The sequence below is a fragment of the Equus asinus genome, chromosome 6 (assembly GCF_041296235.1).
Source record: "Equus asinus isolate D_3611 breed Donkey chromosome 6, EquAss-T2T_v2, whole genome shotgun sequence".
In the NCBI taxonomy this organism is placed as follows: domain Eukaryota; kingdom Metazoa; phylum Chordata; class Mammalia; order Perissodactyla; family Equidae; genus Equus; species Equus asinus.
This window is the reverse complement of record NC_091795.1, coordinates 9,786,894-9,813,867: the sequence shown is the minus strand read 5'-3', so window position 1 is coordinate 9,813,867 and position 26,974 is coordinate 9,786,894. Positions and strand designations below refer to the sequence as shown.

The 26,974-nt window shown below is 35.7% G+C and overlaps 1 protein-coding gene across 1 annotated transcript in view; it reads left to right on the top strand.

The window, feature by feature from the left end:
* MRPS9 (mitochondrial ribosomal protein S9) overlaps positions 1-26,974 on the top strand; it is a 66,309-nt gene that overhangs the window by 25,416 nt on the left and 13,919 nt on the right. The window contains exons 3-8 of the mRNA XM_014843541.3: positions 1,580-1,642; positions 1,731-1,761; positions 13,038-13,117; positions 23,225-23,310; positions 24,182-24,257; positions 26,636-26,804. Coding sequence (XP_014699027.1) covers positions 1,580-1,642; positions 1,731-1,761; positions 13,038-13,117; positions 23,225-23,310; positions 24,182-24,257; positions 26,636-26,804 — 505 coding nt within the window. The remainder of the gene's footprint in view (positions 1-1,579; positions 1,643-1,730; positions 1,762-13,037; positions 13,118-23,224; positions 23,311-24,181; positions 24,258-26,635; positions 26,805-26,974) is intronic.

Genomic DNA, 26,974 nt, shown 5'->3' with positions numbered 1-26,974 from the left:
AACGTTGCCAAGAGCGTACTGTCAAGCTTTTGAATTTTTGCTAGTCCTGTTAGATGAGAAGTGTTATCTCAATAATTTTAATTGCACTTTTCTTACTATGGATACATTTGAACCATATTTTTCTTTTTTTCTATGTCGTTTTTAATTGGTCAATCTTATTTTTTTTGCTTCTGAATTTAGAGTTGTAGTTAAGAAAGCTCTTCCCATATCTAGATTATAAAAGAATCTGCCCATGTTGTCTTATAGTACTCGTGTGATTTCATTTTTTATGTTTAGCCCTCTGGCTCATTTGGAGTTTATTCTGGTGTCTGGTGTGAGGTTTGGATCCAGTTTTGTCTTTTTCCAAATGGCAATCAAGTTGTCACAACATCACTTATTAAAAAGTTTACCTTTTCTTCAGAGAAGGAGGGAGCAGCATCCTTGGTTTTAAAAAGAAAGTAAGTTCACAAAATTAACACTCTGATATTTGATCTAAGGTGGTTTTTTTAGTGTCAATTTTATTGCCAAAAGACTGAATAAGAGAATGATGCTTGACCCAGAGACACACCTGGGCTCTCTAATATAGTTGAATTTATATCCCCAGAATTACTGGCCTCTCCTTTCAGGGGCACAATGCGGTCCAGCACATTTACTGTGTGGATGGGCAGAGAAGACCCATCTTGAGAACAGGCTTTGTGAAAGAGCAGCACTGTGTGCTGTGTTTACGTGAGCTGCCAGTTCATCTAAAGTTCACATAGGGTGCTAAGATCCAAGGCCACAGACTTTTCATCTGACACCATTCAACAAACGTGAAAATGCATGTTTTTGGTTTTTGTTTTGCTTTCAATTGCGAGGAGGGATACTGAAGAAGACACTAATGGCTTGAGCATTCTCAAGCTGACGGCAGTACTGCTTCCTGGGAGGTGAAGGGCCTTTGGAAATGTGTGCGGGGAGATTTGTCACAAGCGCTGGGGATGTTACTGGCACAGAGTTTTGGAAAAGGGCCAGGGATGTTCAATGACCTGCATTGTAGGGACAAGTTACCTGCACCGGAGTGGTGACACTCAAAATGCCAATAGCATCCCCATTGAGAAGCAGACATTTAAGAGAACTTGTTTGGAAAAATGTAGTTTAAAAACTTCTCACAACTTGTAGGAGAAGTTCAAAGAGCGTCTGAAAGCACTGAGTGTCGCGGTGGCTGAGACTCAGAGCCTGCCCTTTTCAGTGCTCTGTCTTGGATTTGTCTACCAACTGGGAGTCAGAATGAGTGCTTTCGAGCACATTGCCACAGAGGTTGTGGAGGAGCACCTCCAGTTTTCCCTTAAAAAAGAAGAGAGAGATGATTTGTGGTGTCACATTCATGTTGGAAGCTGACACTTGAAAATTGTTAATAACTAGTTTCATAGTTAAATTTTTTTTTTTCTTTTGGGGGATGTGTATATGGTAATTTTATTATCCCATTTAAAAGATTGTGAAATGAGATTATGTACACAAAACTCTTAGTTGGATGTCTGGAACAAAGTAAGCACTCAGTAACTATTATTCGTAACATTAACTTGTTTTATGACCATTGTTGATTAACCTTTGTGTATATTTTCAGAGAGCTATCGCTTACCTTTTTCCCAGTGGTTTGTTTGAGAAGCGAGCCAGGCCAATAATGAAGGTAGTTATCTTAATTAATATTTTTAAAAATTTCACTAAGGTTTATATGTTACAGTAATTATCTAATGCACTTTTAATTTATTTTACAGCATCCTGAACAGATTTTTCCAAAACAAAGGGGTAAGTTTGCCGAAGAATGACATAAACGGTTCTTTCTTGACTGCAGTCTTATGTGACATATCAGTCGTCACGCGAGTGTTGTGCAGATGCAGTCCTATGTCATGGTAGTTGTGAAGTAGGTAAAAAATATTTTATAACTAATAACGAATGACTGGAGTTTATAAACTGTTTCTTTCTAATTAAATAATATTAAAATTAGATCGGATTAGAATTTATGCTTGTACTACTGTCACACTAATTTATTTGCGTTCTAACATGCCTTTTTGAGGAAGAGTTTGGTACAGATCTGCTGGAGACTAATTCAGATTTTTTACATGAAAATTTTTAATTTTTCTTTATTTTGGAAGTATATTTTCACTGAATACAAATTTTCCCCCCTTTTTTAGTCTTTGGTTACTTTATTGATGTGATTACATTCTTTTTTGTCTTGCCTTGTTTCTGATGAGTGGTTAGCCATCATTCTTATCTGGACCCCTGTTTTCTCTGGCTTTTAAGATTTTCTTTATCTTTAAATGTGTAAAACAAAATCTTGAAGAAAACATAAAACAAACTTTAAGATTGCCAGGAAATAGGGTATTTACTGTTTTCTAATTTACATTAGAAGCCTCCTATCCAATGTGGACTGGTAGTAGTTGTCAGTTAATTTAAAAAGTATTGAAGCTAGAAATCATTTCTTAAAAATAGTCAAAATATAAATTTATATTTATTTATCAATCTTTTGCTGTAACCCTAGAGGTTTTTTTATTTGAATCTGTATCTGTTTCTTTTGCATAACTCTGCCACTGATGCATCATTGAAGTGTTTCAGTTTTGATTTCCTTACAGTGGAGTAAAGAACTTAAAGAAGCTTCCTAAGACATCTGGGTGCAGAGTGTTTCTGTATTTCTACAGATTATTCCCCTAACCACACTAAAGTTGAACAAGCCTTTTTTTTATAGTAACTTCTATTTCTAAAGCATTCAGCTTAGCTTTCCTACAAGCAGCAACTACCTTTTCCGTTTTCACTCATATTTCGTCTGTTTTGGGAATAAACACAACTGACTATTAGTACTCAGCAGCAGAAATGTATAGATATACTAGAGAATAGCCTGGTAGCCACAAATGCTCAGTATGCAGGCAGCATTAGTATGTTTTAGAGTTGATTAAATAGAGATTGGTAAGAAAGCAGATATTTCTGTGAAAAATTTATTTGTTTTGCATTGATGTTTCTGCTAGGTCTTACCTATGTTCAAAGATGGGCATTCTATCATTCTCTTGCTCCACTGCGCTCTTTAAAAATAACTTTTATTTTGAATCTTGTTATAAATATTTTGTCTTTTTATAAATATGTTCTATCTTTTGTATTTCCTCAATTCTTAGAAAAGGTTGATTATAAGCTGTAACATCAATTTAATGAGTAGCTTTTGGGTAAATAATAAATGAAGGCTATATTAAAAGTACACATCAATTTTAAAGATGCAGCTCAGTTTTGTAGAAATAAAACTGTATGCACAAGGCACAGTAACTTATACTTAGTGGCTTTTCTGTAAATGTAATGACAGTGATTTTTTTTCATTCTTTTAGTGGCTCTTCTACTTTTCAACCTCTCCATCTCCTCACTTACGTCTCTTCCTTTCTTTGTTCTGTCTGTCTCTTCTGGTTGCATCTCTTGTTATACATCGGCTCTTCTAAGACTGGTTCTTTCTTTAAAATTATGCCAGCTTCTCAGTATTAGAAGTTTGTTATTGCTGTCAGCTGGAATGTAGTAACTGAAACTTCTGTACCCTGCAGAATGCCCATGTATTATTTTGGAAATATGTCAGTGTTGGTAGGATTTTCTTACATTGCAATTAACTATATTTAACTATATTTAAATTGTACTCCTTTAGAATTAGCAAAATATTTTTTGCCAGCTACCTACCTACCGGTTTTGCTGTACTTTGTAAATATAGGACAAACTGCTTTTTTTATATTGAAAATGTCAGTGAATTTTAGATTTGAATAGATTATGACACTTGTAATGTGCTACCACTTCACTATTAAAATATGGAAGCTTCCAGGTTGAGTTAATATAAAAACCCTTCTCTTACTATTTAAAGCAAGTGATGAAAATATTGCAAAAACCAAAGATACATGCTGGATTGATGACAGAAGCAAGACAGTAGCACCTTATACTAGACAAGATGAAATTCAAAGGGGTTGAGGAATGTCTGAATGAGACAAGAATGTTAATTTATATTGATAAAACGTAATATCCATAAAGTGGATTTGACGACCATGAACCTTTTTGTACCAAGCATTTAGCATTGAAATGTTTAAAGCAAAAGCTGTTAACTAAGGCTCTAAAGAATTTGAATAACACAGCATGATTTTACAGCTACAGATACAAGTACAAAGAATATATTTTCTATGCAGATGCCAATGGAATATTAATAGAATTATGAAGTAACAGGTCATAGAGAAAACCTAACAAATTCCAAAAAGTAGAAATTATATGGATTAGATTTTCCGACTTAAAGTCAATAGAACCATAAAACTGTTGGGTTACAGAGGAAATAAAAATTGAAATTACAGACTACTGAGAAATATATGAGAATGAGAACAGTTCACATCAGACCCTGTGTGATATGGACAGTGTGTTATGCAGAGGCAAACATACATTTATTAGACGTTAAGAGAGACTAGAAATAAGTGAACTAAGTATTCGGTTCAAGAAGGCAGAAAAAGAACTAAAATGATGAACAAAGTGAAGAAATTTAAAAGAAGGGATAGGATAAATAAAACCAACTAGTTCTTTGAAAAAGCCAGTGAAATTGATAACTTCCGGCAAATCCGGTCAAGCATAAAAGAGAGAAAACATAAGAGGATGATATCAGTAAATTTAAATAATAACATTCAGAAGATCTTTTTAAAGTACAAGATTGTTATGGGTGACTTTATTCTAATTAATTTGAAAAATATCCTAAATAATAACAATAACCATAACTAGTATTTATTGAAATTTAGAGTGGGCCGGGCACAGTTCTAAGTGCTTTGCACATCTTAGCTCGTAATCTTCACAACAGTTTTATTAAGTAGATACTCCTGTTTTCCCCACTTTACAGGTGTGAGAATTGAAGCCCCCTGAGAGGAGTTCACCAAGGACACACAGCTAGGAAGTGGCTGAGGCGGGTGTAGGCAGGCCCAGGCAGTTGTGACTGCAGAGCACCACCACACTTCACTGACTCTCAGACAGTAGTTTAAAGAAAACTAGAATTCCCTGAATCGTGTTAATCAGGAGAATGGTGGTTAGACTGAAAATAGGGTCCGGAAGGTGTTGTCAGTGAGGTCTGTCACACCTTGAAAAAGCCTATAACTTTTATATTATGTAAACTGTTGCAGATCAGAAAAAATAATGAAAGCTTCCAAATTCACTTAAAAGGCTCATACAGTTATCAAATCTGGACACAAATTGCATAAAAAAGAAACTTATGGTGTATTCTCATTGCATAAAATCATAGCAACCAAATAAAGCATTATATTAAGAGAATATACCAGAGGACTTTTTTCACCCCAGGAATATAAGGATGGTTTGACATTAGGAATTTGTTAATGTGATTCTCTTTGTTCATTGTGTTGGGGAAAGAAATATTTCCATAGATTAAAAAAAAGTCATTTAACAAAATTCAACATTTATGTTTTGATAAAAACTCTAAAACTAGAAATAAAAAGAAACTTAGTTTGAGAAAGACTGTCGTGAGAAACAAACACATCACATTAAAAAACTTATCATTAGATTGCTTTACATTAAGTTCAGGAATAAGACAAGTATGCCTATGCTTGCCTCTTGTGTTCAGTAGTGCTTTGAAGGTCTCAACCAGTGTGATTCAAAAAGGAAAAGAAATTAGGCATAAATCAGTTATTATTCACAGATATTATGATTGCCCACTTAGAAGATATAAAACCATAAACTGTATATTAGAATTACGGTAGACTATCATTATTTGGGTATTTGAATATTGGAAACATCCAAACTGATTTGTTTTGAAAGGTTTTTAAGTGATAATCTTTTATAAAAACATTCCACAGTATAGGTGAAGGGTAAACTTGCTAATCATGCAGACATCAAATGAGCGTCCTGCCAGTTGATGACAACGTGGTGGTCAGATCCACACACATCAGTGTGGAATGGAGCGTACTGATGATCTAAGGAACGTTATGGTCTCATTGGTAACGAGTAAATTGTGATCTTTCTCTGCCTTTATTTTGGTGGACAAGAACTGTTTTAAGAACATTGAATTCCAGCTGTACAAATAGATACCTGCATACACACAGATACATACATGTGTGTGTGTCTATCTCCTGTTTCTTTTTTTTTCCACCATTGTATTCTGTACACTTCTTACTCACCTTTGTTCTTGTCCTAGATCTACAATTAAATTATTAAATGCTGTCCATTACTCCTTTTGCGGAAGTTTTCCTGGTCATCTGTTGGTTGATTGGAGTTCATTTTCTAGTAGATTCCTCAAAACGGGCTCCTGAGTACAGAATTCCCTGAGCTCTTACATGTTTAAAATTGTTTTTCTGCTTGGCTGGAGGGGAAAAAATCTTTGATTTGCACTTTCTTCTCTTGAGTTTCTTGAAAATGTTGCTCCATTGTTGCCTTGCTTTGTCTGTTGCTTTTGAGAAGACTCGTGCTGGTCTAATTATCTTTCCTTATAAGTTATTTAATCTTTTCCCTGGTGATCCTAAGTATTCTTTACCATTGTGTGGTAGCTTTATGAAAATATGGCATTGAGTTGATTATTAAGGGTTAGTTTACCTCTTAATGGTTTCACGCCCTACGCCACCCAGTTGAATCCTTCAGGTGGACTGCGTGGACCCCACTTGCCTGTTACTTTACAATGGTGCTGATGAGCCCTTTCAATGTGGAGATTCAAGTGCTTTACATCCAGATATTCTTAATAGTTATAAATATTAGTTCCACTTTTTTTGTTCCTTGGGACTCCAGTTATATAAATATTATTCCTTCTTTGGTGTATTCTAAATCAATCACTATCTCTCTGACTCTTTTTGCGTCTTTTTTTATCTCATTTTCAGTTTCTTGGTTCTTTCCTTCTTTTTTTTACAATGTCCTTTATTATGCTTTTAATTTATTCTTTTTTGGGTAATGTAATTTAGTCTACATTTCTGATGATTTTAACTTTTTCTTCTATTTCTTCCCTAAGTTTAATCAAGTTTTCATTTCTTTGAGTTTTTTGTCCATTTTATTCTCTCTGTTTTGCCATTGGTTTTGGTGAGGATGCATTTTCATCAGCTGAACATTTGGGTTATCCTCATTTTCTGCTTTATTTTTGTAGCAGCCTTTAAACAAAAAATAGATGGAAACATAGTGTCCTGCATCTCTGTTGACAGAATCTCCTATTTCTTAATCCATTTAATGTAATTAAAAAAATAAATTGTATCCATATGACAGAGTTGGGTCAAGACTTAAAGAGTTCATTATGATTTTGGAATTAAGAGACTCAAACTCTAAAATAGAATTAAATAAGATGACTAGTTGAAGGATAAACATACAACTATCAATATTTTCTAAATATTAGGTAATATTATGCCCTTGAGTCACAAAAAAGTCACAAAGATTGATAAATTATCTATTTCAAAATTTAAAACTTCTCTGAAAAAAAGATACCATAAATTTAAAAAATAAGGAACAGACTGGAGGAAATTTGAAACATGACAGAGGTCTGATATCTAGAATAAATTACTCTTAAAATCAACAAACAAAACAGCCTAATAAAAAAATAGACAAAGGGGGGGAAATAAACAATTTATAAATGAAGAAAATAAAAGCCAATAAACATAGGAAAATATCAGATCAGAAATAATGTTCTGTAAAACAGTGACAAGAGATCATTATCACTCATCAGATTGGAAATTGTAAATATTATGTGTCAGCAAAAATCAGAAGCAATCTAAATGTTTATCAATAGGGTAGCTAAATAAACTGTCAGAGAATCATGCTATGGAATAGTATACAGGTGATAAAAAGAGTGAGGTTGGGGGCTGGCCCCATGGCTCAGTGGTTAAGTTCATGCCCTCTGCTTCAGCGGTCCGTGGTTTCGCTGGTTCAGATCCTGGGCACAGACCTAGCACCCCTCCTCAAGCTGTGCTGAGGCAGTGACTCACATAGCACAACTAGAAGGACCTACAACTGGAGAATGTAGCTTTGTACTGGTGGGGCTTAGGGGAGAAGAAGGAGGAAAAAGTAAAAAAGAAGATTGGGAAAAGATGTTAGCTCAGGTGCCAATCTTTAAAAAAATAAAAAAGAGTGAGGTAGTTCTCATTATGTTAGTACAGATGAAACACATTGTTGGGTGGGAAAAGCAGGTAAAAATTGCATAATATCATCTTAGTCCATTCAGCTTACGATGCCCTGGGTGGCTTACAAACAGCAGAAAATTTATTTCTCACAGTTCTGGAGGCTGGGAAATCCAAGATCAAGTCACCAGCAGATTCGATGTCTGGTGAGAGCCTGCTTCCTGGTTCACAGACAGCTGTCTTCCCTTGTGTCCTCACATGTTGGAAGGGACCAGGGAGCTCTCTGGGGTTCCTTTTATGAGGGCACTAATCATCTCCTTAAGGCCCCACATCTAAATACCAAGACATTAGGGATTAGCTTCCAAAATATGAATTTTGAGGAGGACACAAACATTCAGCCTACAGCAAGTATGTAGTGTAAATACAGCTTAATACCATTTGCGTTTTTAAAAAACATGCAAACAGTCCCCTATATTTCAGCACATATACATATGTACATGCACCAAAAGAGTCCAGAATAATAAACTCTAACCTTGCCTCTAGCAAGGGAATTCTAATATTTAATCTTTGTAAGAAGAGTGGGCAAAAGCAGTTCTTAGAGGGAAATTTATAGCACTGAATGCATGTATGGGAAAAGAAGAAAGATCTAAGATCAGTCATCCAAGCTTCCATCTTAGGAAACTAGAAAAAGAAGAGAAAATTAAATCCAAAGTAAGCAGAAGAAAAGAAATAATAAAAATTAGAGCAGAAATCAGTGAAATTGGAAATAGGAAATCACTGGAGAAAATCAACAAAACAAAAAGCTGTTTCTTTGGAAAAAATCAATAAGCCTCTAGCCAGGCTAACTAAAAAAAAAAAAAGGAGTGAGGACACAAATTAGTAATATCAGAAATGCAAGAGGGGACACTGCCACAGATCCCATGGACATTAAAAGAATAATCAAGGAATACTACGGACAGTTCCATGCCCACAAATTTGATAACCTAGATGAAATGGACTAACTTCTTGAAAGACATAAATCTACCAAAACTTACCCAAGAAGTAGATGATTTGAATAAGCCTATATCTATTAAAGAAGTTAAATCAATAATTAATAACCTAGAAGACCTTGGGTTTCGTGATGGCTTTTTTTGTATGTGTGTGAAGAAGATTCACCTTGAGCTAACATCCGTTGCCAATCCTCATCTTTTTTTTGCTTAAGGAAAATTAGCTCTGGGCTAATATCCATGCCAGTCTTCCTCCACGTTGTATATGGGATGTCTCCACAGCACGGCTGATGAGTGGAGTAGGTCCACACCCGGGATCCAAACCTGCAAACCTGGGCCATTGAAGCGGAGTGCGTGAAACTCTAACCACGGGGCTGGCCCCTGGCCATGGCTTTCTAGATACAAGACTGAAGGCATGATCTGTGCAAGAAAGAATTGATAAGCTGGATTTCATTAAAATTAAAAATTTTTGCTCTTTGAAAGACATTGTCAATAAAAATTTTGCTCCGTGAAAGACATTGTCAAGAGAATGAAAAGACAAGCCACAGAATGGTAGAAAGTAGTTGGAGAAGACATATCTGATAAAGGACTGTTATCCAAAACATACAAAGAACTGTTAAAACACAGCAGTAAGAAAAGAAGCAAATGGATTTAAAAATGGTCCAAAAACTTTGACACCTCACCAGAGAAGATGGTACCAATGGCAAATAAGCTTAAGAAAATACAATCCACATCAGGGAAATGCAAATTAAAACAGCAGTGAGATACTGCTACATACCCATTATAATAGCGAAAATCCAGAACACAGACAACACCAATTTCTGATGAGGATGTGGGGCAACAGGACCTCTCATTCATTGCCGGTGGGAATGCAAAGTGGTTCAGCCACTTTGGAAGACATTTTGGTGATTTCTTACAAAACTAAACATACCCTTACCTTATGATCAAGTAGTTGCTGTCCTTGGTATTTACCCAAAGGAGATGAAAACTTATGTCCACGCAGAAACCTGCACACAGATGTTTATAGCAGCTTTATTCATAATTGCCCAAACTTGGAAGTAACCACGATGTCCTTCAGTAGGTGAATGGATAAACTGTGGCACATTTAGACAATGGAAAATTATTCAGTGCTAAAAAGAAATAAGCTTTCAAGACGTGAAAAGACATGAGGGAACCTTAAATGCCTATTACTAAGTGAAAGAAACCAATCTGAAATGGCTACATATTGTATGATTCCAACTACTTATGACATTCTAGAAGAGGCACAACTGTGGAGCCAGTAAAAAGGCTAGTGGTCAGCAGGGGTTAGCAGGGAGGGAGGAATGAACAGTTGGAGCACAGAGGATTTTTAGGGCAGTGAAACTACTCTGAATGATACTATAATAGTGGATACATGTCATTATAACTTTGTCCAAACCCATAAATGTACACCAACAAGGGTGACCTAAACTCTAGTGTAAACTGGATTTTGATTATGGTTTGTCAGTATAGATTCATCACTTGTAACAAATAATACCCTCTGGTGGAGGATATTGGTAATAGAGGTGGCAATGCAGGTGTGGGGGCAGGAGCATATGGGAAGTCTCTGCACCTTCCTCTCAATTTTGCTGTGAACCTTAAATTGCTCTAAAAATAAATCTATTAAAAAAATAAAAGAAGATTGTATTACTTGTGTAGTTAAAGTTAATTTTATAGAAAACATAGATAACTGAGGGGGCGGTATCAAGAGCAACAAAAACTAAAATATGAATAAAACTTACAAAAATACGTAAGAGATTTATATAGAAAATTATAAAACTTAAAGATCATAAGTGAAAATCTGAATAGCTGGAAAAAAAAGATTTCATGTTCCTTAAGGACAGATAATACTGCAAAGTTCCTAATTTTTTTAATTATTAATAAATCTGGTAGAATTTCAGTCAAATTGGGGAGAAACATATGAAGTATATTTAAAAGAGTAAATGTACAAGAAGCAAGAAATTTTTTAAAAGAAGAATAATGAAGGAAGCTTACCTCACCAAGTATCAAAATGCAGCAAAAAGCTGATTTTAAATAAATGGTGATAGTAGTGCAGAATAGACAGACTGACCAGTGGACTAGATTAGAGTATTGAGCGTCACCGTATGTCTGTTTCCATGTTTTGTGAATTCTAAGACACAGTTTTTCCAATTTTATCTTTGACAACAAGATTCGTTTTAAAATTAATTACATTGATTACCATCTGCTTTCTTTCTTTCTTTGCATAACATGCATGATGGGGCTTCTTAAAATCTGTGACGTCTTAGATTGAGTGAAATCAAGTACATATATATGCATATACATGCATACATTACAAAATCAAATATACTCACACACATAAAATGAGACCCAACTCAAAAATCCCTCTCAGTTTTACAGGAGAGTCTTGTCTGTGACCATGAGGTTCACCTTTGTTGGTCACTTTCTAACTGACTACCTTAACAATACAGTGAAAATTGAGTGCATGGTACAGTTATAGAGAATGGAAAATATCTAGGATTTCATGAAGTTTATGAAAATGATGTTGGAGAGCTATGTAATTCATCCAAAAGCCATTGGCAAATAAGAATCTGGTTTTATTTTTCAAGATAAACTCTCTATCAAGACTTTTTTTTCGCCATTTATTATTTAATTTTGGTTTTCATTTTAAGTGTATTCACTTAAAGTTGGCTCCGTAATGCCAGCTATCCTCAGGAGAGAAAGATAACCTACGTATTTGGTACAGGTGGTATTTTAACAGACAAGAGTGTAGTATTCAAAAAAGTGTAATGGGATAATGACTCTCTTTGCTGGAGAAAATAATACTTGGATTTCTGCCTCATAAACGTAAATTTCAGATAAAATTTCTGAACATGAAAACAAATAAAAATTTCAGAAGAAAATATAGTTTTTAGAAAGCCCAAACTCTTAAAGCATGCTTTCTCAATGGGGGTGATGTTGCCTCCAAGGGGGTGTAAACTGGTTCATAGGAGGTGAAAAAAACCTTAGCTATTACAACGTGGCCCTCCAGAGGGCCGTAGTGTACATCAACAGATATGTGGTATATCTGTGATACTCAAATTTCACGGGAAGGGAGGCAATTAGGGAAAAAATGTCTAAAAAGGCTCCTTAGGAGAGAATAATGAAAAAACAGTTGAGAAACACTGCCATGGAGGAAAAGTGACATATTCTACTATATACGTATATTTTAAAGCTTCTCAATTAGGAAAGACAACATAAACAAAGACAAGTGATAGACTGGGAGAAAATAGTTTATAGCTTAGGTAGCGGACAGAGGAGTGTAATCTTTCATGTGTTAGAGTTCCTACAAATTGTTAACACAGAAACAATAAGAATATGGGCAAAGGACAAAGAGTTAGTGTTGTTTATTTACTGCAGTGACTCCGTTTCTCAATTTGTTTGGTGCTTATTAGATGTGAATGACCGTCTGTATTTCAAAAGGAATTACACAACGCCTTTTTGGGGCTCCTTCTGTTTTAGACATTTTAAACTCTCCGAGATGTGTCACCACAGAGTTGAAGCAAATAATGTGGCATGGAATAATCTATTTTGTTTTTTTCTTTGTTTTATTATGCTTGTTTCTAATTTCCTGAATGTACTACATAATTGACTTTATCAGTTTCTCTTTTTAAGAGTATGAGAGTGCATTGTATTTACAGCCAAACAAATTTTTTTGTTCTAACAAGATGATTTTGGCTATTTTATGTGTTTTTATTTAAAACAAATTATAAAAATTTTCATGGTGAATTATTTAGGAATGTTTTATCAAATGTAAACATTGTTTTATGTTAATAGGTGTGAAATATTAAATATCAAATATTTTCATGTTAAACATGCTATTAAAATTTTAAATATTAAAATTTTTTTGTTATTTTAAAAGTTAATCAGAACTGTAAATGTGTCTCAGAACTGCAGTTAAATACAGCTATTTGGTCTCTGTATATATTTATTTTTGTTTATTTTGTTTGTTTGTTTTCATCTCGCTTTTTCTTAGCAATCCAGTGGGGAGAAGATGGCCGTCCGTTTCATTTTCTCTTTTATACTGGCAAGCCATCATATTATTCATTAATGCACGTGAGTATATTATATTTAGGGTAAATAATATGAACTGTAAGCTAAGTAAGTAATTATACCAGAGATTTCACTCAGCTTCAGAATTTACCTAGGATGTGTCTTAATAGACCAAAATAAGACTTCTAGAGGTAAAATAGTATGTTAGAAGCTTCATATTTTAATTCATTTTTTTGCTCAAGGTAAACATTATACAACTTATATCAGAATGGTTTGTCCTTAAAGTGCTTTTATTTACAAATTGAGATCATGTTGAGAGATGGATGTTCAGCTCAATTTTAGTGCATGTACTTGCACCCTAGGTAAGATGTGAAGCAGGAAAGGGGGCTGAGTGTGTAATGCTGTCAGGGGCTATAAAGCACTGACTTTGGGAGACAGTCAAATGCTTTTTGTACTTTTTGTTATTCATATACAATTTTTGCTTTCCATAGGCTAATGCAGTATGTGAGTCTAGAATTTGGGCCCAAAAAAGACCTAAGAAATGATTTTATTACACTTTCACTTCCAACTGCATTTAAGTGTACTAGGAATAATTTTTATTTTGTTTCAGAGCCGTAAGTGTTTGATAGCTGCACATTTGGGAGTTTCCTAAAGTTACTATGAAAAAAAGCCTGGATGCTAATATCCAGTTTTAAACAACAGAACGCATTTTATTTTTAGACTGTGATGTCAAGTTTTATTGTATTCATTCTATGATTTATAAAAGTTACAGAAATCTTCACTGGGCTTCCCTCATCCACAGTCAAGATTTCAGGTTGCTTGAATCCCCTGTACACATTTACTATAGTTTTTAGTGTTTATTTGTGCTCTGCAAACCCAAAGGACAAAATCCCCACTTGTCAGGTACATTTATTTCTTGGGGAAAAAAAAGAAAACCCTCTTTTCGCTTTTTGTTGACCTTGGGCAAATGAGCTTCTTGCCCTGGCATAAATAAAATGAATGATAAATGGAGAGTGTGTCTTTGCTGAGTAATGGAGCTGCGGCTCAGGCTTTCTGCCGAGGTTCTCTCCGCACGCCCTAGGCTGCCCGAGGACCCCTGCTGTTCATTTAAATAGGGATGTCAAATCTGCCTCCAAACGCTGCTGGTTTGATCTGTGGTAATATTTGTGAAGGTTCCATATGGACTTGAGCCCCCCGCAGTGCTAAGAAATAATGTACAACGCTTCATGGTGCAGACGCAAATTTTCTCTGAAAAGGGATGCAATGCTGCGTTTTAGCTGTCGGAGGGGATGATGGAGCTGACGCGCTAGGCCTGTCAACTTGTTACACGGATGGGTTGCACGCAGCGAAGCTGTGGAAAATCTGTGCCTTTTAACTTTTCTACTTAATCACGGTTGTAGCATTGCCTTTAGACTGTATGCTACATTAATTCTCTTCCTGCCTTCTGCCTTTCATCCCAAGTTTCACGGAAAAAAGTAAAGCATGCAGGTCTTGTAGAGGAGCCTTATCAAACAGCTGTCATCCGACAAGCCATTTGCATTTGTTTTGGCTGAAACTGAGCAACCCAAGGGCAAGATATTTTGTTGCATTCCATCATAATGAAGAAATTACACATTGTGTAAGAGGCCTAACTTTGTTTTTAGTTCTTTTATATGTTTTAAAAGATATTACTCGAGAAATTGGTTGCTTTCTCAGTGGATAACATACTACCGTATTCTGACTAAAATGTCAAATTACATCTGATTAATAAACATTCTTTCTTTTTGAGCAACATAGTTTCTGTTACATATAGTAGAATTCTTTGGGCTTTTGTGTTTTAGTTAAACTCAGTCATTTAGGTCAATTTATTTTGTTGTGTGTTTTGACTCCCCAAACAGTGTGGGGTTTAGCATTTGTTATATTGCTCATCAGAAGAGTTTACACGTATGAATTACAGAGATTTGGGGTTAACTTGAGCATTTTAACTGAGATAATTAATAAGACCTTGTATTTTTAAAAATGCTTTTTATGGAATTTTTAAGTAATTATATATATGCAAAAAAGGATAAATGTTTTCCTAAATATATGCCAGTCACTTTGTATGGCAAATGTTATTTATTACAAGTGTAGTAATACCAGTCTCATTTCCTAGATGATGCAAATCAACATCATCCTAGAAACTGTTTGTTAGTTTGGAATAGTGTGTGACTAAATATTCGCTGTTCAGCTGACACAGTGGTTTTGTAGTGCAGTCAGGCATTGCCTGTGAAGTGAAACGATACAACTTGAAATTGCTTCCTGTGTTTGCTCTCTCTTTTGTTCTGTCTTCTCTTGTTGTGGGGGTGCTCTTCCATTCTGTGTGAGAGGGATTCCCCTCCTGCCACCCCACTGGAGCAAGGGAGTGGCCCCACAAAGACTGTGGCTGGCGGTGAATACTTGGAAATGAGTCAGTGTTGTTAGTTTCTTTTTGTTGATAAATTCTTCCCAAGTGACAGGGTAAAAGACCCCAAGCCAAACTCAGTTTTTCCCGTCGTTGACCAGCTCTGGTTATGTGAGGCTATGGCAGTCAGCGGCCAAGCTTTTTGACAAAAAAACATAGATGTAGAGCATGTGTGCAGTTCTGCCAGGAGACTTTTCTTTTTGTCTTCTATAATAATGCCAAATCTTTTTAGTATTTGGTCGCCACTTGCATATTAAGTTTGTACATAGTCACGTGTCATTTAAGGACGGGGATTCGTTCTGAGAAATTCGTTGTTGTGCGAACGTTGTAGAGTGTACTTACACAAATCTAGATGCTGTAGCGTATGATGCACCTAGACTGTATGGTACTAATCTTATGGGACCACCATTGAGTGTGTGGTCCATCTGGACCAAAACGTCATGATGCAGTGCCTGACTCTTTTGCATTATAGCAACTATAAAAGATAGTCCTGATACAGCTTACAGTTAAGGATAAGACACAGTGCTTTAGTGAACACTGTTTCCCATTGAACTGTAGTTAGTCCATCCAATTTTGTGGAGAAGTGGGGAGGGTTTTGATGGAAAATGAGGATAAGAAGAAGGAAGCAATTTATTTTCCCTGCCCAGAAATGAAGCATGATGGGAAAGTATACAGTGGTTTGCTGATCCATGGGAGTCTCAGACTTTGTAAACGTGTTACACTCTAAAGGTTTCTTAGCAGGTTAGTTGGAACTCCCGTTTTCGTATACACATGCCTTCAGCTTCCTAGGAAAGTCAGTGAAAACCCATTTTTTTTTTATTTTTTGAGGAAGATTAGCCCTGAGCTAACTGCTACTAATCCTCTTTCTGTTGAGGAAGACTGGCCCTGAGCTAACATCCGTGCCCATCTTCCTCTACTTTATATGTGGGACGCCTACCACAGCATCGCATGCCAAGTGGTGCCATGTCCGCACCCAGGATCCGAACCGGGGAACCCTGGGCCACCAAAACAGAATGTGCGCACTTAACCACTGCGCCGGCCCCAAAACCCATTTAGTTTATAATATAGCAGATATGGTATACATATGTAATGAAAAAAGTATATAATAGTACTAACAAGTAATTTCTTAAACAGTAAAAAGTAGTTTAAGAAGAAATAAGACTTCAGGAGCTTCTCAAAGGATTGCCAAGCACTGAAGAGGGAGCTCCACGCTTAGCAGTGGCTCATCTATCTTTTTTTACCCAAAATGGATGGCTTTCCATTTCCTTAATAGCCGCTTAACTAGTAAACTTGTATATTTTCAGAACTTGATCTAGAGTCTCTGTTTAAGGTTTGAGGAGAGGAACAAAGAAATAGAGAAAGACTAAAAGTTTCCTGAAACAACTGAGCAAAAGTATAAAGGAAAGGGAAGAATTTTTAAAGAGGAGATATATCTGTGCAGAAAAGAAAATAGTATACCATAGAACGACTGAGTTGTGAATAGCCTAGGTCTAGATGAGAGAGAAAACCTTGTGTGCCCAATTAAGGGATAGACCAGAGGATGGTCTGCGCTTTGGGTCCCCTAGCCTGCCAAGGGTCCCCCTTGCCCACAGCAGCTGGAGCCTGTCCAGGCTGCCCACGCTGGTGGCACGGGGAGGAGTGGTCTGTATTCATGAGCAAAATGTTTGCAACCTGGGTATTCATGGTTGAGTTTGTACAGGTCCTTTAATTTTAAGAACAATGTTAATTCAGGTTTACTCACTTTATTAATATATACATTTGTGAAAAATTTAAAATTCACTTAGTAAAAGTGTGTTGAAAATTATTTCAAACTCATTATGGGAGGTGATTATTTGACTCAGAAGTGGGAACTCTTTTGTAAAATATGATTCATTAAGTCAGGCATGTTTATAATGCAGCTTTCCCAAAGTGCTTTCTGAGGAACACAGATTATAAAATATCCTTCGAGAAAGGGTCTCTGAAATTAAGCTAGTTTGGGAATGCTGCATATTGCCTACTGGGAAACTCTAATAAGGAGATACCTATTGACATGATAGAAGCTCCGTGAAGTCCTTCAGTGAAGAAACCATTGCATAAACCTGCTGCTGCTCAAATATTTTGGATCATGGAACCCTTCCTACCGAGAACACCTTTAATGTCCTGTGAATCCAGTGCTTGGGAAAGGCTGTACAGTCGTGTGTCAGCTAGCCACGGGCATACGTGCTGAGAAATGTGTCATTAGGCGATTTTGTTGATGTGTGAACATCATAAAGTGTACTTGCACAAACCTAGATGGTGTAGCCTACTACACACCTAGGCTGTATGGTACTAATCTGATGGGACCACCATGACGTATGCGGTCCATTGTTGATCGAACGTATTCAGCACGTGTTGTTCCGTGCCATCAAGTTGGCTCCGGCTCCTGGTAACCCTGCAAATGAGTGATATCCACAGTGTCCTGACATCAACAGATCTACTCAGCTTCTGTAGACTCATGCCTCTGGCTTCCTTTATGGAGTCAATCCATCAGCACGTGACTGTGTAGAATATTGAATACACTGTAAGTTGTCAAATACATTAAGCGTTTATTGAAATTTTGCATAAACTCCCTCCACCCGAGTCTTTAAGGTAAGGTTATGCATCTCTAAAAACTCCGCTGGAAATTTGGCATCTTATAGAAACCTCATTTATGTTTTTAAGACCAGTTTTACAGTAAACAATGGAGTATTTTCAAAATATTTTTATAAATTAAAGGAATTAAATGGCCACGGATGAAATTTTTACCCAAAAAAAGTATAAAATTAAGGAATAAGTAGATCATTATGTACTTAAACTATTCTGCCGAATTGGAAAAATAAGTTTAAGATATGAAAGAAACCACTTAATCTAATTGTGATCAACTTATGCATAAGTAGAATTCATTTGCCTTTGAAGGAAGCTCCTGGCTTATTTAGAAATTCTCCAGTTTATTTTAAACGACTTAAGTAAGTAACCTTGTGTGTTCGTGAAACTGGAGAACAGCAGCCCCCGGGGAAGTGTGCAGCTTCAGGACACGAAGATTCCAGACTCAACAGGAAAAAGTCCTGAGGACTTAGTATCACAGAATTCTGACTTAGTTTGTATCTTCTTTGTAACCTTGTGGTGAGTATTTGAAACTCCTGGTGTAGTGCTGTTATCTTTAAAGACACAATTAAAATAGTGACCCTTCTCACAGTGAGGTATTGTGAAATAACTGCTCTACAACTATGTAAAGTGCTTATTTTTAGAAAGCTACAGACTAGTGCTGACATATGTCCACATGCTGTTTCAAGACTTTTCTTGACAACAGGAATGAATTCAGCAATAGAAATTGCTCTTCTAGAAGTATCTTTAATATACATTTTCCTCATATATGAATAGTTGCCACTGTATACCTTGTATGTTCTAAGTGCAAGAATTAGGAAAATTAGTTTTTAAAAATTAATTCAACTTATTGCCTCTGTTGATTTTAATCAGATTACTTCTTTTATAATGGTATAATTGTTGTTATATGATGGAATGTTAATTTGAATAGTAAAAATAGATAGTATCTGAGTTACAAGCACTTTTACATAATTACCCCTGGGTGTGCCCTTTCCCAGAGTTCTTTTCTATATGACCTATATGTGAGACTATTTCCCTTTTTATGTTGAATAGCATTACATGATATATAAACTATCTAGCATATTGTATTCACAAAGTGATAACAAAGGTCTACAATAGAAGTATGTCACTTGGAATTTTAAGTAAACCATGATAAATGAATTATATTTATTTCATTTGATTTTGTATACACAACTAGCCAAAAAATTGATAAGATTAAATAATAAGATTATTATTTAGGAAATTGATTTTCTGTGATTTTTTTTTTTTTTACCAAATACATATCGTAAGTCTGTTACTTTTTCTGTTATTGAGCTAGTATCTAAGATGACGATGATTATTAGTTCGTTATTGTATATTTTGTATATCAAAATACAGTTGACTCTTCCTTTACTACCCTCCCAAGAAGTGTTACTTGTTTACCCTTTCTAAAATTAGTATTTCTACGTGATTAGTATAACCAAAACAGATTTTAGATTACTAAAATCACAATTTTAGTCCAAAAATCACATTGCTCATGCTCTTAGAAGGATTTAGTTTAAGCATTTCTTTTTTGCAACCTTAGCATCTGGTATTTTCAAATTAGGCACACTCTAAATTTGACTCATACATTATGGAAATCTGATGACATGAGGGGTGGATAGGTTTGCTTTGATTTTATGAAATATTAATCATAGCTGTGATTAATGATTCAGCATTTCACATCTGGGTTATTCCTGTCATATTTGAAAATTATACTATTAAATACAGTATATAAACTTAGTGTAGGTGAGATCGTGCTATCCTCTTGTGTCCCTTAAAAATTAAATGGAAACTTAACAGTATACTAGAAGCTACCAGTGATAATCTGTGATGTTGACAGTTTCTGGCATATTTTATACCCTCAAGGATTTTTTGATATAAATTAGTACACATCTCTTCAGGGAGTTGAAGCTATAGAATCTACTTTCCAGAGAACCGTTCTCTCTAACTAACCAAGCTAGAATCTCAAGAGTAGTTTTATTATGTAGAAGAGAAAGAAAAACAGAAATGGTGCACCAATAAACTTGTTTCAGTTATTTGCTTCTTGAATGCCATATCTCACCCCGGCTGTCATTTCTTGACCATTACTCTAGGTCAGGCACTGTGCTAAATACTTTACATATATTTTCCTATTTACAGAAGTGTGTGGGGTGGCTTAATGAGCATTATATTATATAATTTGATGGATTGCAACTGTCAAAATGTATGCATTTGTGGTAAATGAATAGAATTTACCGTGTTTGAAATTTGACATGAGTTTTTCACGTTCCACATTTTTTCTGATTATTTTACTTGTACTATTTATAAATTATTATGGAGCTAAGTACAACACTGGAAGATAATAACATAGTAAAAGAAAATTTTAAGAAAAATATGGATTTAAAATAAAAATTGCTCAAAAGTTGCTGGAAAATGATGATGAATTTAGCAGCACAAACTGTCTTGAAATTTATCTAGAAGCAGGTGAGTTATCTTTATTTTAGTGGCCTTGGTTATTTCAGAAAATCAGATAGACCCTTACAAGCAGGGGAGGGTGTGTGATTGCTGTTGTTGGTGTTCTCTTGGATTCATATTTTCCCAACTAGATTGGAAAGATACAACATCTCTGACTTATGCGCTCTTAGAATCTCAGGACTCTGGAGCAGACCAGCTGAGAGACTGATGCCTTTCTTTCCCCAGAGTCCCCAGATGTCACAGTCTGGCTGAGGCCCAGCCTGCTGATGGGCCAGTGCTGGGTACACAGTGAGATGCTGTTTGTGCTGTGCCTGTCCACTTCGTACAAGTAGGGGAGGATTCATTTTGTGGGGGTTCTTATTGTCCCTCTTCACAGCACTTGGGAATTGCTTTTTAGAACAGAGTTAGAAATTTTTCTGATACACTATCCAGTTGGGGTCACGACCCACTATCTTAGCCTTTAAAAATGAGTTAAAAAATACCCTAACTGCAAGTAGTCAAATGAGGCTTACCAGTTCTTGGGAGACAGATTGTAAAATTTTATTTGAAGTTGAATAGCAGGGATATATTCTATATGTGTATGGTTCACGTTGGTTCTTGCTTTCCTTAAAGTGGACAGTTGTTGTTTTAAATTGTCAGATATGTTTTTCTGCTGCTATAGGTGATGGATTTGTACTTTGAATGTAGTTGTAGAGATAGTTATACTTAATATGGACGTTAGAATGAACTAAACTTGTCACTTTGCTGTTGTGTTGAACTAGACTCCCTGTAGTTCCGGTGTTTAGCTCCAGACTTTAGTGTGCATTACTTGGGAGCATCGTTAAAACAGATTACTGGGCCCCACCCTAGAGGTTCCTCTTTAGAAAGTCTGGGTGGGGCTAGACTCACCAGTTCCAGGCTTGGATGCTGCTGCTGGCCACCCTGGGAACTTACCTTTAGAATCACTCAGCTGGAGATTGTTTCCTGTCTACTGGGAGGGTCTGTAGCTCAGCCCCAGTTTTGTAGCTTCCAAGTGCTGCTTCTCTTTTTTTTTCTCTTTGCTTCTTTGTCTCTTCCAAGCTATCAATTCTACTGCCCTTATTGAAAAACGAAACAAAAAAATGCTCTTAATGCGTCTCCACAGCCACAAGAAATGAACTTTTACGTCCTGTCTCACTAAGAAGTCCTAGCCCATTGAGTATAATCCAGCTTTTCTCACCTATATTGATGCAACTCAAAGGCTGAGGCTGTATATCTTCTTTTCTTTTCTTTTTTTACATTCTTTTTCCCCATGAGAGAAATGGATTCCTGAAAAGAGGTTGCAGAATGAAGATAATAATAAAATGCAAGCACTGGTAAATACAAAGACAGTGGCAAAGGGACCCTTCTATTCTTAATACTAACTCTTTATCAGCAACATTGTGATCTAATGTGGCAGTGTAATCAGAGCCCAGGACAAGTTGCCCCCAAAAACTGGAAATTATTAATTAAGACTGTTTGAGACATGGATGGACATCTGTATCAGTAGCAAGTTGAGTCTTCCAACATTAGCTAATGATATTGGAAGGTGTCAAGATTAGCAAGAAAATATGTCATTTATATCATCTCTAGCTTATCCTTTAAAACTGTCTATTTGTTCGTTAGGTATAAGTATGGTAGATCATGTGTAAATTGTAAGTGATGGCACGCATATTGAATGTGGAGTCCTCAAATGATTGTTTGCTCAGTCAGAAATATTGGGAGACAATTCATATTATTCTGCTTGTTATAAACTCATTTCCTAGAAAATGTATTTCATTGATAACCTTTATTGCCAGATTATTGCTTTTTTTTTTTTTTTTAAGATTTTATTTTTTTCCTTTTTCTCCCCAAAGCCCCCCGCCGTTACATAGTTGTATATTCTTCGTTGTGGGTCCACCTAATTGTGGCATGTGGGATGCTGCCTCAGCGTGGTCTGATGAGCAGTGCCATGTCCACGCCCAGGATTCGAACCAACGAAACACTGGGCCGCCTGCAGCGGAGCGCGCGAACTTAACCACTCGGCCACGGGGCCAGCCCCAGCCAGATTATTGCTTTTTACAAGTTCTAACAAAATGGCAAATTTTCCCTGACTTGCATTACAATTTAACAAGTGACAGACACTCACAGACTTTGTTAGAAAGTAAATTAATAGAAAGAAATCAAATTATGAAAAATAAATCAAATAGTAAACTGTCCTTAAGACACAAACTACATGGTGAGGACTTAAATATTATGATAAAAATATTAGATAAATACTTCAGCTATAAATACCATAATTTTTAATGGGTAATTCTCTAATTTTAAAGGCATATTGCTATATAAATTATGATTTTTTTTAAGGAAAATTTTCAGTCCTGTTTGTGGAACTCTTAGGAAAATAGTTTGTAGCTTTGTTTTGTTTTTACCAACCTCATTGGAGTTGTAAATTTTTTATAGAATTATTTAAAACTCAGTTGGAGTTGTGTGCTACTACGTATGATACTAAATTCTCATTGACATTACCATTCGTTAGTTTGAAAAATAGTATTATTAAAGAGCATTTTCAGTATATTGTTTACTGCGTAGTGAGATTATTTGAGGAGGTCACTTTCGAAATGAGAGGTACACAAGGGAAAATACAAAATAAAAGTAATGTCCTGTGTCTTATTTTAGCATGTGTATTTTATTTGCCATAGGAAGCATATGGAAAGATACTAGATGTAGAAAAACATCAAAATCAATTGCGAGCTCAAGGTCTGTTTTCAGAAAAAACTAAAACCAAGTAAGTTGTTTTTTTTTGCATTGAAATATACGAAAAGTTTGAACTAAAACCATGCCACTTATCATTGTTGGGTTTTAGGCATACTTAAAGCCTAAAACTTTGTTCAGTATTTCACCATTAATCATTAAAATTAGGGGTCAAAATAGTGGGTGAGTTTTTTTCCTTTGGGAGGAAGTAAATGTTAAGGTTATTATTTTTATATCGCTTCATTTCAGATTTATATTTTAAATGGCATCTAATTACTATATTTGAATATGATGTCCTCGGAATTTTTGTGTATATAAGTGTATATTTAGTTAACATTTACCTGCTTTAATTTTTTTTGGTATTTCAAGGTTTGTGCTTCCATTTGGCAAACAGTGATAGATAGATCCATCAACCTGAGCGACCGGTTTTAAATTTTGGCCTGGTTATTCACCTATTTCTTCTTGGGTAAAGGACCCAAGTCTTTGAGCCTACCTCGTTTAAGTTCTAAATACTACGCCTAGCCCTTTATTTGGACTTTAATATTACTTTAGTCCATTGATAGGGTAACTTTGTGTCCATAACATCTCCTTTGAAGTAAATTATGAAAAACAAGTGCAGTTTCAATTGTTAAGAAATCTGGTGACTTTTAATATCAAATGAGTTCCACAATGGCATGTTTAACTCTTCAAACAAAACGTTTACTACACAGGGTATCTTTTCTAAAGTAGATTGGGGAAATGAAATAATATGTCTCAAAAATTGTTTACTTGAATGAAATTTTACAGCTATATAATACAAAAATTTGTTTCTGAATCAAGAATCTCTACTCCACATGGGATCTTTTGTGATATAACTCTTAATTGCATGGTTAATTGAAAAGGGAATATGTGTGATATTTTAACAGAGACCTGATTGGCAGCAGATGGCTGATTAAGGAGGAACTAGAAGAAATATTAGTGGAGAAACTGTCAGATCAAGATGTGAGTAATTAATCTTTTTAATTTGAGGGGACCTGTGCCTTAAGAATGCACACAGTTGCTGTAGTTAGGATCCTAATAGTCGTGTTCCTCAGAGGCAGGTGTTCCTAAGGCAGTTTTCCTTTTTCAGATGTATTTATGGTGGATTTCTGCCGTGGGCGGGCCTTATCTGTGGTCAGGAGGGTGGCATGCCTGGTCTCTAGACCCTCTTGATGTAAGTGCCCCTGTGTGCCTTGCCAGTTGTTCTAGGGAGTGTGGCTGATGCCATTTTTCTTCTCCTTCAGTAAAGCGGATAGCTAATTTTACAAGCTAATGATAAGTGTAAGGAGCTATTACAGGTTAAGTAGAAAAGGAATGAGGCACATGGTTCCACCTTCATGCAATTTGCTGCTTCCTGGCATACTTATGTGCAGTGTCTGTAAGGCCAGTATTTTCATCTTGGAATCTGCAAAGCCACCTGTATTAGAATCCCTTGGAATGCTGGTTGCCAAATGCAGTTTCCTAAAATTCAGACCTACCTCAGAATTTTTAGGATGTCACCCAGAAATCCATATTTTTAACAAGCTCTCCAGGTAAATGTTATATCATATAAATTTGTGATCCCTGCTTTAGGTCTTAATTGGATTCTTTTTTTGTTCAGTGTTCTAATACATGTCAATATTATCAGAGGAAATTTGATGCTTTAAATATTTTGATATTCTAAATTTAGATATTTCTGGAAAGTTTGAGTGTAGGTAAATTTCGTAAATTGTTCAGGAAGGGGTTTTTCTTCCATGGCAGTGGCTAACATTGTTGGTACCTTGCCACCATGTAGATTTTCAGTCATGTACTTAAATTGCTCTTTTTTTTCTCATTTAACATATTGGATAAATTAATGATTTGGAAAAGTTGCAGTTTGCTTAAACCAAGGTGTCAGGCATTTGGTGAGTGGCAGATCTGGAGTTAATTTCTAACATCCTAACTGCCAAGTCAGTATTATTGCACTTGGATCTTACTAAAAAATCTCCCTTTGCTTCTCCATTGAATTCATCATTTCATTGCATCTTCTGTTTTTTGGCTGCTTTGATTTTTATGATACAGCTGCTCTCTTTTTTTGAAAACATCCCAGGGACTTTGTTACAAGTGTGCAGCTATAAAGACAAAACAAATATATATTAATCTTCTGTATTTTGGGAATACTGGCTATCAGAAGAAATCCTAAAGCTGCTGGCTGGTATCAAGATGAGGGAGGTAGGGGTGGTCAGTGACTTCTTATGCCGTAATCCTAGTTCATGAGCAAGGCCATGTCCTACCTGTAGTTACCTCTCTGTATGTTCACCAGTAGTCACAGCGTATGCAATGGAATTGAGAGAATAGCTGAGAACAAAGGACATAGGCCTGTAAATGGAGACAAGGCATGGAGCTTTATCAGGCTGGGTCGCGTAGGTGGCTAAGTATTTCACCCTTCCTTAGAAGATTGCCTTTTCTTTTATTGTAACATCATAGGAGGCAGTTATTGAAGCAGTCTTTTTAATCTTACTACTGAGGTTTTTATATGTTTCATTTGGCAGGTTTTCACTATAAAGGCAGTGGTAACAAAGATGAGTATGATTTTTAGGATTGGCGAAAACATTAATAAGGTTATCAAAAATTGGGTTTCACACTCCATATTAACTAAGGGTCTCAAGTGTTAGTTGTTTCCTTCTGCATAAACACTTTAGAATGATTATTCTGACTTCTAATTTTAAGGGGTTAATACCAAGTTGTTTACTTTCTAATTACATGTTTAAGAACTATTAGAAAAAATGCACAGAGTAGCGAGGATAATTTATTTCAAGAGGTTGCCCTTTAAGTCAAGTATCTCTTGAATTTTTAAATAGCTTGATTGTTCGATTTTAAAGGAAATCATAAACATTAAAGTAACACAGCTTGAACCGCTGAAGATATATTTGCCAAATGTATTATGAAATATAATTTCAGAGGTACGTTTTCTCAAAATCAGACTTCTTCCATTTTATTATACATAACTTACTGGAAATTATTTATGAAGCTCCTCTTGATACAGTTCTATTAAAAGAGTAGAAACTACACTTGAAGATTATCTAAATATTGTTTGAAAATGAATTTAAATCTCAATTTCATGTAATCATAATATAGAGAAATTGATTTGTCTTTGAATGATAAATCTCTGTTTCTGGAAAGAAAAGACTGAGCACTGAATGCGCACAGGGAAAGTGCTGCATCTGCATGCTGTTTTAAAAGCAGCGTGAAGGTGCACAAGTGTCATCCTGTCAAAATTCATCAAGAAAAGCAACATTGGAAAGATCAAGTATATAAAAATAGAAAAAATTTAGCAAATGCAATTACACTTGCATCTTCTAATGAATTTTTATTGTCTGCAGTACGCGCACTTCATTCGGCTGCTAGAAAGGTTATTGACATTGCAGCGTGGTGGTGCTGAAGAAGAATTTGTGCAGAGGTTTCGTAGGAGTATAACTATTCAATCAAAAAAACAGCTGATTGAACCTGTGCGGTATGACGAGCAAGGAATGGCCTTCAGCAGAAGCGAAGGTAATGACGTTCTGTGGAGAGAAAATAAATTTAGTGAAGATTGAAAAACTACAATTATTTTTGTTTACTGTTGCTCCCTGATAGTCATTTGATTTGATTTGTTTAATGTTTGCTACTCCTACATTGGATTTCCTAATTTTTAAGATTCTGTTGAAGTTTTTGAAAAGTGA